Genomic DNA, 12,885 nt, shown 5'->3' with positions numbered 1-12,885 from the left:
GCAACTCAGTGTGTATATCTGATTCTGTGTTTTATTACAAATTATAAAAAAACCTCATGAATTGTAATGCTGCGTGTTTGTTAAAATTTTCTCAGTGAATTTCAGTGAATTTAAAAATGTTTCTGTTCAACTTTCCAAGATAGGAACTGAAGGGAAACCATGTTGTTTTGGGCTAAACTGTTAACATTCTTTTCAATATGGCTGAGAAATAATTTTGTGTATAGTTAAACATAAAGGGGATAAACTGAAGAACACATCTTTGCTCTTCTTGAAAAAAGACATGAAAACATTATTATGTTCTTTTTATTATAAATGTAACACAATAATAACAGAAGCCATTGTACTATTCTCTCCTCTTCAATTCAGAGTTACTGAATTAAGATGAAGACCTCATACACACCTTGGTGGATACCAGACAATTTGCACTGAAATTTAATTTGAAAACTATGCCTAAGAAAGGACGAACACCCTTAACAAGACATCATTGCAATAAACAGCTGTGAAGGCCTGTTTCAACTTTTTATTTTATTGCCAACTTCAGAGCATATATTTCTCTTAGCACTTTTACAATTAATAAAGTATCACATGAACTTCAAGTTACGTAATTACATTGTTTTAACACTACATTCATTTTACCTTTAGTTTTCGTCTTGCATTGAATTTTCTCAATTGTTCTACTGTTTCTGGAAGATGAATCTTGTATGCATAGCGATCTCTCTCCTTATAAAACCCAACAAAAAACAAAACAAAAGAAACATTAAATACAAGCTGTTAATATTCTCTCAATATTAAGAAACTAGACAAGAAATGTACCAGCTAATAAGTATCCTAAGGAGAATGAGGATTTATTGCAACTTAAGGAAAACTTCAAGAAACTGAGAGAAATTAAAATATTTTGAAAGAATTCTTAACTTGGGCCAGGGATATTTTCTTTTTGTAATTTTGTTTCCCACTTTGTAGTTAGACCTTAGCCTTTTGTTTTACTGTTGTGTTGTTAGTCAGTCTGTGGCTAGCACTGAACTTTGAAGTTGGCAAGCGTGAAGTAGTTCTGCTTCTTGGGGTTCACAAATCCCAGCGAAGCAATGTGTTCAAGCACTCTTTTAAGGGGTGCTTGATACTTCAGGTAAGCTTGGGAGATGGGGTATGTGTCCAACAGAGCAGGAAGTGCCATCTTGATGGCTGGTGACACCAGGTGCTAGCTTACAGGAAGAATTCTCCATTGTAGATGCAGACGAAAAATGTGCCAATGAACAGCGGACAGTGGGGGCAGAACTTGCAGCAGCTGACTACTTTATTCCCCTGCCCCAAATCATCACAGAAGCTACATACACTTATTAATTTAATGTAAATGTTTATTACGTGCATCTCCTGAATCAGAGTGAAATCACTGGCAGAAGTAATTTCAGTCTCTCTACAGCACTACAAATGTCTCTGTCTCATGCTGTATTTGGCTGCTATCTATAAACGGTTTAGAAGAAAATTCTGAGTCAGCAGGAAAGGGAGTTTATCGTAGGCAAAAATAATAGAGGACTGACTGACAGAATGCTGGCCTAAGCTTGCAAACAAAGTTGTCTCAAACCAAATCTTCTCTCTCCTTGCTTGTCTTTCAACAAATAATGGCAAGATCAGAAAGAGACCACAGACATCAGAAGTGCTGTGCTATATAGGCAGAACTTGCACATTCGCATTACAGAATTATCTTTTAAAAAAGGCTAAGCAGCTTAGTTGCTCAAACAACAAAAATGGCAAAGTTTTCTGCCAAAAAAACCCCAGCAAACCCCTTGCTTTGGCATCTAAATGTGGGTAAACCCAAAAAGTGAGGAAAAAGTCAAATGACAAGCAGGTAAAACCAGATCACCTGTGTTTACCACAGACTCAATCACTGGATTATGATCATTTAGGATTCCCAAACATGGTGTCCATTCCTATGCTCTTTGAAATACTTGGTGCACTATGTATGCCCCAGATGAACAGAAAGAACTTTGGTTCCTTTTGAGTGGAAAGGTTTGAACCCACAGTTTCCCCAATATTCAGAAGAGTGCCTTAACCACTGTTATTCCTGAGAGGCACACACTCCTGACCTCCTTTGATAAGCTAGACCATTCCGCAGCTTGGAATACAAGAGTCAGAGCCAGAAAGAGAGCAGAGAAGTGGAAGAACGATTCCATTCACTAGTAGTTAGACCATTTACTTGGAGAGAGAAGAAGAACATAGGAGCCTGTGCTTCCCAGGTTCTTTGTTGTTGTTGTTGTTGGGGTTTTTTTTTTGGTCAATATCTGTCTAATGTAGAACATATAAACAGTCCAGGAACAGACACCAGAATAGCACCCTTTCCAAATAAGTGCCTTGTTAAGGTAATGATATTATGACTCTCTCTACCCAGGGCCCACACAATAGAAAAGAAATAGAGGATAACAACGAAAAATAGTTAATTCATCAGTTTCTGGCAAAGAAAATACAATGCTCTGAACCAGCACTTGCCACCTTTTAAATCTGCAACACACCCATCATTCTCCAACTCCAATGTTTAGCACAGCATATTAATAGGACTGCTGAGAAGCTAGATGTATATCCTCCTGCTCCTGTTGTTAACCTTCAGTGTCCAGCAACTACTCTTCCACTGGCTAAAACTGTGTTGTAAATTCTGCCACCAACTGAAAAATAATTTGATTACCAGATGCCGTATAATTTTATGTAGTTACAGTCACCTTTGAGCAACACACCACCACATACTTCCTTCACTCTGGTGGGATATTTCAGGAATCTAATGTAAGAAAGCAGTTAAGTAGCATAATGTACTGCAATAAACTGCATGGCTACATGCATAATAGGAAAGAGGTCTAGATATGACCCAGCAAAGAAGAGATCAGAAATTACTCCTCTGGAGTGTGAGAGCCACAGAAAGACACATGAATACCTTCTTCAAGCTTTATTCTACACAGTCCTACTCCCTATACTCTGCTGCTGCCAAAGATGCCTACGTGAGTTTGCTCTTGCTGTTAAGCAAGAGTTCAAGCCTGGCAATTATAAAAATCTCAGGCTCTAATCTTACAAAGCATAGAAAGCTTTAAAGCATATTATCACACATTTTGTACAATGTCACGTCTACTTTGAAAAGTTCAAAGAAATGAAGAAATAAATCTTTTTCTCCCTTGAAGAGGAAACTGGTAGGTAAACAGCTGCTTTTACTACCTTTAACCAGGGATGATTCAGTGCTTCATATACTGTTATTCTTTCTGCTGGATCCAGCATAAGCATGCGGCGTACCAGATCTTTGGCACTTTCAGAAATATGGCTCCATTGCCTAGGATTCATCTGATTACAAGCAAGAAAAAAGAAATTAAATTAGTAATAAGAATATAGAAAAGAACCTACTTTTTATGTAAAGTAATTGCAAAGATTTAACAGTTGTTGGTACTTGTAAACATTTTATCATAATACATGTAAAAGGAAGTTTCTAAGCTTTTTAATAACTTAGAAAATTGTACATTAGTTGCTATTGAAATGGCATTAAAAAATCACATAAAAACTGACATATCCTTGGTATTATGTTATAATCACAGTATAGTTTTTTACCTATGCTACATTTTGTTCAGATAAAAGTGACCCTTCACTAGGGAAAAAAAAAAAAATTAGCCTTTGTCTGACAGTTAAGTATGCATGTGATAAATGTAGAAATTAAATCTACTCCTGAAATCAATATAAGGAATGGCATGATGGTCTATCTGTATCAACCCACAATTTCATGCCAGTGATGCTGAGTAAGAAGGGAGCCAGCTAATGCCTGTTGTGAACTACTCTGGTCCTGTCCCACAGGTATCATGGACAATGGCTCTTCCCAATAAACTCCTTTCAACTTTACAACAGTTAAGCATCTTCAGCCACTCAGGTAGGAAAGCATACTGATGGGATCAACAATACAAGCAATTGCAACACTTTTTAGAGCAGAACTGTATCTTTAGGAGACAACAATGTGAAGGATGATTTAGAATATATTTTCATCTTGCGCATATGCAGCTTTGTGTCCAACTAGTCAAGATGATGGACACCTGATAAAACCATACTAAAGTAAGAAAATTATTTCTGTGATAAAGATTCTCTCCTTAAGCTATTTCTAGTATTTCCTTAATTTATGAAGAACTTAAGTTTTATTTAGATGGTACACTGCTAATTTTACAAGGTACTAAATGAAAATTCAAAATTATAACCAGACTCTTTTCAATGTTATAATCTGTTCATTTAAAGAGGTCCATTTTATTTAAAATCAGTCTTTACGAAAAATGATGGCTTTAAATTGGAGCACTCAGGAACATTATCTGGCTATGAAATGCACATTTATAGTTGTGATTTGTCATTTCTTTTTCAGCTCTAATGAAATGAAGGTAATTGCAAATTTGCAGCAAGACTGTTTTGAAATCCTTATACTATTTTCACTGAATAGACATATTACTGAGGAAACAGGAACAGAAAAGGAATTGAGAAGACACAATGTGCTGGCCATGACTTTTTTTTAAACAAAGAAAAGTTAACTTGTACGCTTCCAGAAGGTTTTAGCCGCTTAAGAGATTCCATAAAGAAATCTTCCATAAAGTGAAACTGGAACATCTACCAGTCTATGCAATCCCAAAACTAGTGCCACGAAGAAATCCTGCTGTTTCTAGGAATACAAAATTTAAATAATGAAAAACGTGCTCCTGACCAAGTGCAGTACCACTGCTGTCACTTACATTTTAGCAGATTACTGTTAATTTCATATAATAAAATATTTCCTAAACCATATTACAGACTGTCAGACAGTTTTAGGAGTTTCCACTCTTAATTTGCTTAATACGCAGCTCATGTATGACCTTGGTTACAAAGTAGAGCAAAACTGATCTTCGACAAAACCACGAAAATAGTGAAGTCAAAGCTTTACATTTGCCTCCATAATGGCTCCAGGATGCTTATGTTGTGAAACGCGCTTATCTTGCACACACATCTATTTGCTTTCAGTTGCAAGTGGATCCTTTTGAATCATCAGCTGCGCTTTAAATGCATAACTACACTTCTACAGTAACATGCATTTTGTTTTACATTAAGGCAATATGATGACCAGCCTTTATGATCGTTCTTGTAGTTGATTAAAAAATTTAAATAATCTATAAACCTAAGGTAACATACAGTACGTTATACTTCACAGCTAAACCTTATGTAATCCTACCAAGCTCAATATCCAATTAGGGGCTGGTTGTTGCACCCATTTATTGTTTCATCTGAGTAAGTATTTCTGTATTCTAATTCCTAACATTGATACAAAACACAGCAGGAACAAGATAGACTGGAGAGAAAAAAATCATCTCTCTTCCTGTGTAACACAGACAGATTTCTATAAGCTTCAAATTTAAATCAGGCTAAATACAAAAATCAACCTCCAGAAATTTTACCAGCAGAGCTCATCTCACTGGAAAAGGACTCAGGTATAATGTCATTTACCTTGTATTTTCCTTTAATAATGCCTTCAAATAATCTTTCCTTGGTTCCATAAAAAGGCAAACAACCGCTTAGCAGGATAAAAAGGATCACGCCACAACCCCAAACATCTACAGGCTTCCCATAAGGTTCCCTTTTCACCACTTCTGGGGCCATAAAATGAGGTGTTCCTACACGTCCTAAATGAAAATAAAAACAAAATTGAAGTCAGTGATATGTGTCAAACATGGAAATGAAGAATATCACTGTATTAAACTAAAACAGCTTTAATAAGTTTTGTTCATGGGTAAAACTTTTAACACAATTCTTTTAGATATATGCAGTGAGACAGATCAGTTGTTTCCCTTTTGCCTGATTTATACTTTTATAAATTGAGGAATATTCTATCCTACCCTGCAGACTGTGAAACAAGACTTATATAAGAGCACTAAGACTCTTCAGTGAAACATGCCATATAAAACTAAAAATACCAATTTGGACAACCTTTGAAACAGGAATTATTTATCCAGAGAGCATATACAAAGATATTGTAGAGTTCCAGTCTATACTGCTTACTTGAAAAAGCTGCCTCTAACTGGCAAGAGCATGGTTTGGTCTGACGCTCTGCCCAAACCTTAGCCAGTCTACTGAAACAGCCAACAAGAACGCAAAATGCTAGCAAATGTGTTGTTCATTTATTTGAAGCAGGCAACATCTTACCGCAGATAAAAAGATAATGCTAATTTGTTTCACAGAGTGCTTTCAATAAGTGCCACACAGTAATGGTTCTGGGACATTACTGATTTTGGATTGGTAATGAATGTACACCCATGGAAACAAAACATATTTAGTACCAACTAATCTTTTGAGTGGGTAAACTGATTAGAATTACTTAATTCAATTTCTGTGTAACACATTAAGCCAAATAAAAGCAACAAACATTTTACCTCTCCCTATAAATGTTTTCCATTGTGAAGAGGTTTGTTTCCACCAGAAAGCATTTGCAAGAATTGAGCTTTGAATGCTGAGGGCATCACTGACAGTTACAAATACTGCAGTCTTTGGACTACCCTGGTTCGACCAAGTACCAACAGAAGAAAAAAAACCCAGAACTGTAGCAAACTGTTACCACTTGTCCCACCTTCATAAATTATTCTTGCTCACTGATACTACAGTGGACTTCAGAGGCTCCATTCAAGGCTTGCAGCATCTTTGTGCTGGCTAGGAGAGTTTACAATGCAGCCTAGAGAATCCAAGGTGTTCACACGGCATGTATTCAATTCAGTCTTGTAAAGAGACTCTTGCTAGACTAGTCTATCCTACACACCATTTGAATGTGAGTTAGCTAAGTCACAGCACTGGTAACAAACACGTAGGAGACTATCTGGCAGTAACTTACTCAGTAAAGACCTTATACCACCTAATGCAGGAATACGATCTAACCATGCTCTGTTAACTAGTCCGCACTCACTCCTTTTTGCATCTACAAGGATTAAAAAATTGACAGAAAGATGGTAGCTTTTTCACCGTACTATTCTTAAGGAGAAACACCACCATTGTCAAATTTCTTCACCTGGGTTTGTGCTAAACCTTTTCATTCCCAGTTTATGAGGCAATCCCTCTGCCAAACAAATGTTAGGAATCTGCCTGTGACAAAGGAACATTACCTCACCACTAAGCTAGGGCAGCATCTTAATAAGTCCACGCAGTCTAGGCTGACGTGATAGCAAAGGGGCAATTCCTTCCCAAGCTACAAAAGAGTAAAACAGCAAGATGCTGCAAGTCCAGCTCATCCCTCCTGTCACTGGGGGAAGAGGAAGGATATTTACTCTGGACAGAGAAAGACAGAGATGGACATGGGGAAAGTTTACTAATTCTGCTTGTTGGTTATACACAATTTATAGGCTTATGATGTCTGTTCCAGCCTAACTGATAAACCTCAAAGCCAAATCTTCAAGCTCACAAATATGAGGGGAAGAATTATCTCCTTAGATGACCCAAAGTCTCTCAGATGCCTGGTGACGGGGAAGGGAAGGAAAATAGAAAGTATATATATCCAGTACGCACAAGTTGCAGAGAACTCTGGGGTTTTTGCCCCCCCGCCCCCCCCTTTTTTTTTCCATGTGCCTACAAATCTCTATCTATAAGGGTTTCCTAACCTTTTCCCCCCCTAGGATACCATCATTTGTGACAGCAAAAGCATCAACATTTCCAGCTCTGTATCAGGCTATGCATGTACATAAGCAGCAACAACTGCCTGTTCAAACAGTATTTGTATACCACTTAGATTGCTAATGTGACATTAGTGGTAATCTGGAAATCTTTAGTACAGAAGAAATCATGCAAGACCGCAGAGCAGCCCAGCTTACTCAAGTCTTGTTTATCTCAGTGGTAAACTTCCTGGCATTTGGGTGCAGAGGAACCCATGTGCAATTTTGGAGCAGGTGTAACCTTTCTTACACATTGAAAAAAACATTTGTGGTAGTAAAGCTCGTTCAAATATTTTTTGTCAATATGAATGGAAAATCATACATATTCATATTCTGAAGATTCTGCCTTCCTACCAGGCTTTCTAATTGCTGTTATGAAATCTGGGAAGTATAGAGAAAAGTAATTATTCAAAAGACAAACAGCAGAAATCACTAGAAGAGAAGATATCACAAGGACAAACAAAACTGTTTAAAAGAGGCATTAAACTGCAGGGAGATAATACAGTCGTCTGGATCAAGTAGTTAATGAAACTAAGAATCCTATGTATCAGATGATATCTAAGTTGATATAATGTGTATATCCAATAATTATGTGCCACTCCTCTCAGCTCAAGACCTTCTTTGTGTTTTAAGTAAACAATTGCAGAGATGAACATGGTAAAAAAAAATGACTGTGCTGTGAGAAGTAGACTTAAAGGTTTGGGTTTTGCTTTTGGGGTTTTTTTGCCAATGCATATAAGCCTGCTGGGCATTTGCAGTACAGAGAAGGCCAACCTATAGAACACCTTGTTCTGAGGAAAACGCGTCTTTGCAGTTACGCATCCTACATTTTCTCCTATGGTGTAAAATAGCATATTTAGCAGCAACACATGCTACATAAGCAATACAATAGCATTATTTGGTGTAGGTGTTTAGGTGTCAAGGTGCTGGCAGCAGGGGGGCTGCAGGGGTGGTCTCTGTGAGGAGAGGCTGGGGTTGCCCTGTGCCGGACACAGCCGGTGAGAATGGACCCACTGCAGGGCACAGCTGAGCCCAGCAGCCAAGATGGTGGTGCCTCAGGGAAAGTGTAAGAAAGGGAAAAACATTGCCCAGCCGTGAGGAGTATGGGAAGAAGTGTGAGAAATAGCCTGCAAGCACCAAGGTGAGAGCAGGAGGAAACAGAAGAGGTACTCCAGCAGAGATTCCCCTGCAGCCCCTGGAGAGGCCAGGGTGGAGTAAGGGATGCCCCTGCAGCCCCTGGAGGACCCCACACCAGAGCAGGTATCCACCCTGCAGCCCATGGACGACCCAATGCTGGAGCAGGTGGATATTCCCTGAAGGAACTGCAGCCTGTGGAAGACTCACGCAGGAGCAGGCTTGTCCTGAAGGACTGCAGCCCATGGGAGGACCCACACTGGAGAAGGAGAAAAGTGTGAGAAGGAAGGCAGGGCAGAGAGAGGCTGTTATGGACTGACCACAGCCTCCCAATTCCCCATCCCTCTGCACCACTCAGGGTTGAGGGGTAAGGGAGCCAGGCGCGAAGGAGTGAAGTTGAGCCTGGGAAGGGGAGGTAGCGTTTTCATTTTTGTCTTTGTTTTCCACTACCCAAATCTATTTGAATTGGTAATAAATTAAACTGGGTTTCCCCAAGTCAAGTCTGTTTTACCTGTGATGGTAACTGGTAAGCAGTTTGCATGTATTTATCTCGACTCATGAGCTTTTTCGTCCTATTTTCTCCCCCTGCTCTGTTGAGGAGGGAGAGTGAGTGAGCAGCTGGTGGGAGTTTGGCCCTTAGCCAAGGTCAACCCACCACACGTGGTTATGCTGGTATTAACATACAGAATACCGATTAAATGGGGAAAAATAAGATTAATCTTCCTCCAAAGATACAGCTTGTTTCTTTCATTTTTAGTTTTCAAATATCACCTTACCTGATTTAATCATGGGCTGTATAAAGTAAGTAGACTACAGCGTCAAGAGAGTATCAAAAGTGTGTATTTTTTTGCTTCCTTCTCCCCTTCAGCAAATGTTTCAAATTAAAATTACTTTGCAGAAATTGATAAGCAAGAAAAATCCTTCATTATTTATACACACTCATAAATTTATGCAGAACAGAATAGTTTCCTGAAACTGACCGTTAATCAGCTTCCCTAAATTTTGCAAAGGTCTTGATGGTAGGCAATAATTTCAGATTTCCTTTCTTCCTCCACTTCCTGACCACAGGGCAAGGAAATACAAAAATTCTTAGAAAACTACTGAATATCAACAAGTGGCAAACATAACTTGCAACAGTATGCTTATCAAAATTGCAGACAAAACATAGCATGCAAGCATTTCTTATGCAGTAGCCATCCACTGCCAGCACTCTGTTCATTATCAGTGACCTTCATCACATTATAGTTTTTTTCCATAGACACATTTTTTTCTTACAGAACAAGCTTCTTAAGGTTTATTTCCTACTTTCTATGTGACAATAGACAAACTATAGCCTCTTGATACTTCAGGGTTCCTATTTTGCTCTATCTGGTGACACCACATCAGAATGTGAGGCTGCATGTTTACTTAGTACTCAAGAGCTCTTACAGACCAACTGACAGACTTAGAAGTTATGGTTAAAAAACACTGTCCCTCTCTGATCATCCCAAGTTTTCATCCTCCTCCCTTGGAAGTTAAAGAACTTAAATCACAGGTGGAAAAACTGCATCTTTGTTGCCCTGGTTTGCAATCAGTACACTAGAGAAATCCACTTCAATGAACTGCTTGATGTTAAGCAGAAGGACTAGACTAGTTCAGTAATAGGTAACATTCTATACAGCTGTTTAAGACCCCAACAGACTGCTGCTATAAACTAGATGAAAAATGGATGCTACTTAATAGTGTGCTGAAAAATCAGTACTACTAAACCTTAATACTCTCTTTTAAATTTAAAATGAGAACTCCATAAATACAAATGAAATGAGAAAGAAGGCTAGGCTAACTTAAAATCCTGCCCTTTACCACTGCTAGATTATAATTAGTGAAAATAATTACAGAATTACTTGGTTTCATAACCTTTTTAGTGCAGATTACAAGATCCCGATACTTTAGACAGGTGGGCGGTGATGGTGGTGGAAATCACAATTTCACCTCCATGAAAAAGCAAATGCAGAACAAACAGAAACTTAACTGGTTGAGACTGAACTGTCTAGTTAAACAGGGTAAAAAATTACATATATATGTGTATGTATGCATTAGAAACTTAAAAAGGCTAAAGTAATTTCTGGGGCAGCTGTCATCCTCGTGACAACTAACCACTTCACTGGGTTCATCAAAGGAGCAAATGATGATTTCAAGGTTATTCTAAAAACTGACTTGAGCAAGGACTGCTCAGCTGCACTTAGGTCAGCAAAATGAATGGAGTGCACACATGAACTTACATAGATAGGGATTTTTCCTATGTTGCAACTACAAGAACTGTAAGGTGAATATTAGTAACAGGATAAACAGAATCTATAGACAGAAAAGTTTTCTAAAATCATGGATACTCACTGCTTTTTAGACCAAGTAGTGATACTTGGTTTCTGTTGAAAATTATCTAGTAGAAAATTTGCCTTCTAAACATGTCCAGTGTAAAATTTTAAAATTGTTCTCAAGAGTTCAATTGTTTAAAATATTTTAGAAGCTTTTGAATTTTCTTTCGTGTTTTGGGAGAAGATGTGCATCTTTTTGGAGGCAGTGTGAGAAAGAACAGTAAGCAAAGGCATTTTTCTTTCTTTAATAGATAACTTCTGCATTCCACAGCTCTTTTATTCTTCAGGATATAAGAACACTCATGGATATATTCGAATGACTGCACATGAAAAAATAATATTATTTTATTTAAATAAATATTGCATGCATGCATACACACATGATTTTTAGTATTTGTATGTGAGAAGAAATCATATGGAAGACTGGAATCAATTTTCTGTCTATGTGCTTCTAGGTTCTTCTTATCTGTTCTAGAGTAGCATTAACTGAAAACCATCACTGTATGAAGACTCAGCAGTGGCATATATTCAATGTGATACTTGCCTCCACCCAATTAATTGTAAATAAATGACTACATCAAAGCGTTTTGCTGTCTTAGGAATCACTCAATGCCTGAATAGGTACAGACATTAGACGTCTTATTTCTAGAGGTAAGCTTTCTTATCAGCCAGTTTTGAGGCATGTTGGTAGTCTGGAAATTTATAAAATTGCTAATTTTGCTGATTTTTCCTGTGGATAAACAGAGAGCTTCAGTCTTCAGGTGTTGTCAATCTGATATAATTCACAAGCACCAAAGATAAATTTTGACTTACCTTTGATAATTTAGTTTCTATGACTCTTTCCATATTATTCCAGACAATAGGGCTATGCTTTCCACAAGAAGAAGAGTATATACAGAGACCCAATCAGATTTTGTCATCCCTAAGGCAGGGGATTGATGACCAAGATATCAGAAGGAGAGTCTTTCAACAGCAGTAGTATCTGAACGATGTATAAGGAAACAACTGGAACAAATAATTTTTAGGAAAAAAATGTGAGGTACTAATAAACATCACCATCTGACCTCTCACAATAGTGTAATAAGAAATATGTTCATAAATTAAGGAATTTCTAAAAGAGTGGGATGTCCAGAATAATGTGGAAGGAATCGAAGAATCACACACAACAGATCAGACTGGTCAATACCTTACTACTTTAAATTCCTTTCCACATTACTCCAGACAATAGAGATGTTTAAAGCAGGTGTACAGAGAAGATGAATAGAATTAAAAAAAACCAAAACCCAACAACAACAAAAAGAGGCAATCCAGCTTCAGCACAGAAGATTGTCTGAAGAAAATGTATTTTAAAAGATGCATCAGCAGACAACTGGACAAGTGGATATTAGTGTCCAGAAAATGAACAAAGCAAAGATCACATGATAACCAGACAAATTATAATAATTGATTCAATGGCCTTTTCAGCCATAAAACTATAATGGAGGAAGTAAACCTAAATTGACTTTTAAACACATTAGCCTCCTGTAAGAACTCTCAAATCAGCCCAGATGTGAAGTAGAATTTCTGAGAGACAGTAAACCACAATTGTATTTTTTAAATAAAACAAAGTCTATCAGAGGCAAAGCTTTGAAGAGGCTCACATTCTTTTATTTCTCAGGAAAAAAAATTACTGAAATAATGTGCTCTTGCTTTGCAGAGGAAAGAAACACTACCATATAAGTGAAAGAAGAATAGTAGCG

The 12,885-nt window shown here is 37.6% G+C and overlaps 2 protein-coding genes across 4 annotated transcripts in view; one reads left to right on the top strand and one right to left on the bottom strand.

The window, feature by feature from the left end:
- The window catches only part of CASK (calcium/calmodulin dependent serine protein kinase), a 228,278-nt gene that overhangs the window by 82,801 nt on the left and 132,592 nt on the right, over window positions 1-12,885 (bottom strand). For all 3 annotated transcript variants that reach the window (XM_072847953.1, XM_072847962.1, XM_072847944.1), the window contains exons 7-9: window positions 5,473-5,648; window positions 3,193-3,315; window positions 637-720 (exon numbers count right to left, since the gene is read on the bottom strand). In XM_072847953.1, the coding sequence (XP_072704054.1) occupies window positions 637-720; window positions 3,193-3,315; window positions 5,473-5,648 (383 nt within the window). The remainder of the gene's footprint in view (window positions 1-636; window positions 721-3,192; window positions 3,316-5,472; window positions 5,649-12,885) is intronic.
- The window catches only part of GPR82 (G protein-coupled receptor 82), a 49,602-nt gene that overhangs the window by 15,629 nt on the left and 21,088 nt on the right, over window positions 1-12,885 (top strand). The gene's annotated exons all lie outside the window — the stretch shown is intronic.

Source organism: Ciconia boyciana, chromosome 1 (genome assembly GCF_034638445.1).
Source record: "Ciconia boyciana chromosome 1, ASM3463844v1, whole genome shotgun sequence".
Lineage (NCBI taxonomy): Eukaryota > Metazoa > Chordata > Aves > Ciconiiformes > Ciconiidae > Ciconia > Ciconia boyciana.
This window is presented reverse-complemented; position numbering and strand designations above follow the sequence as displayed.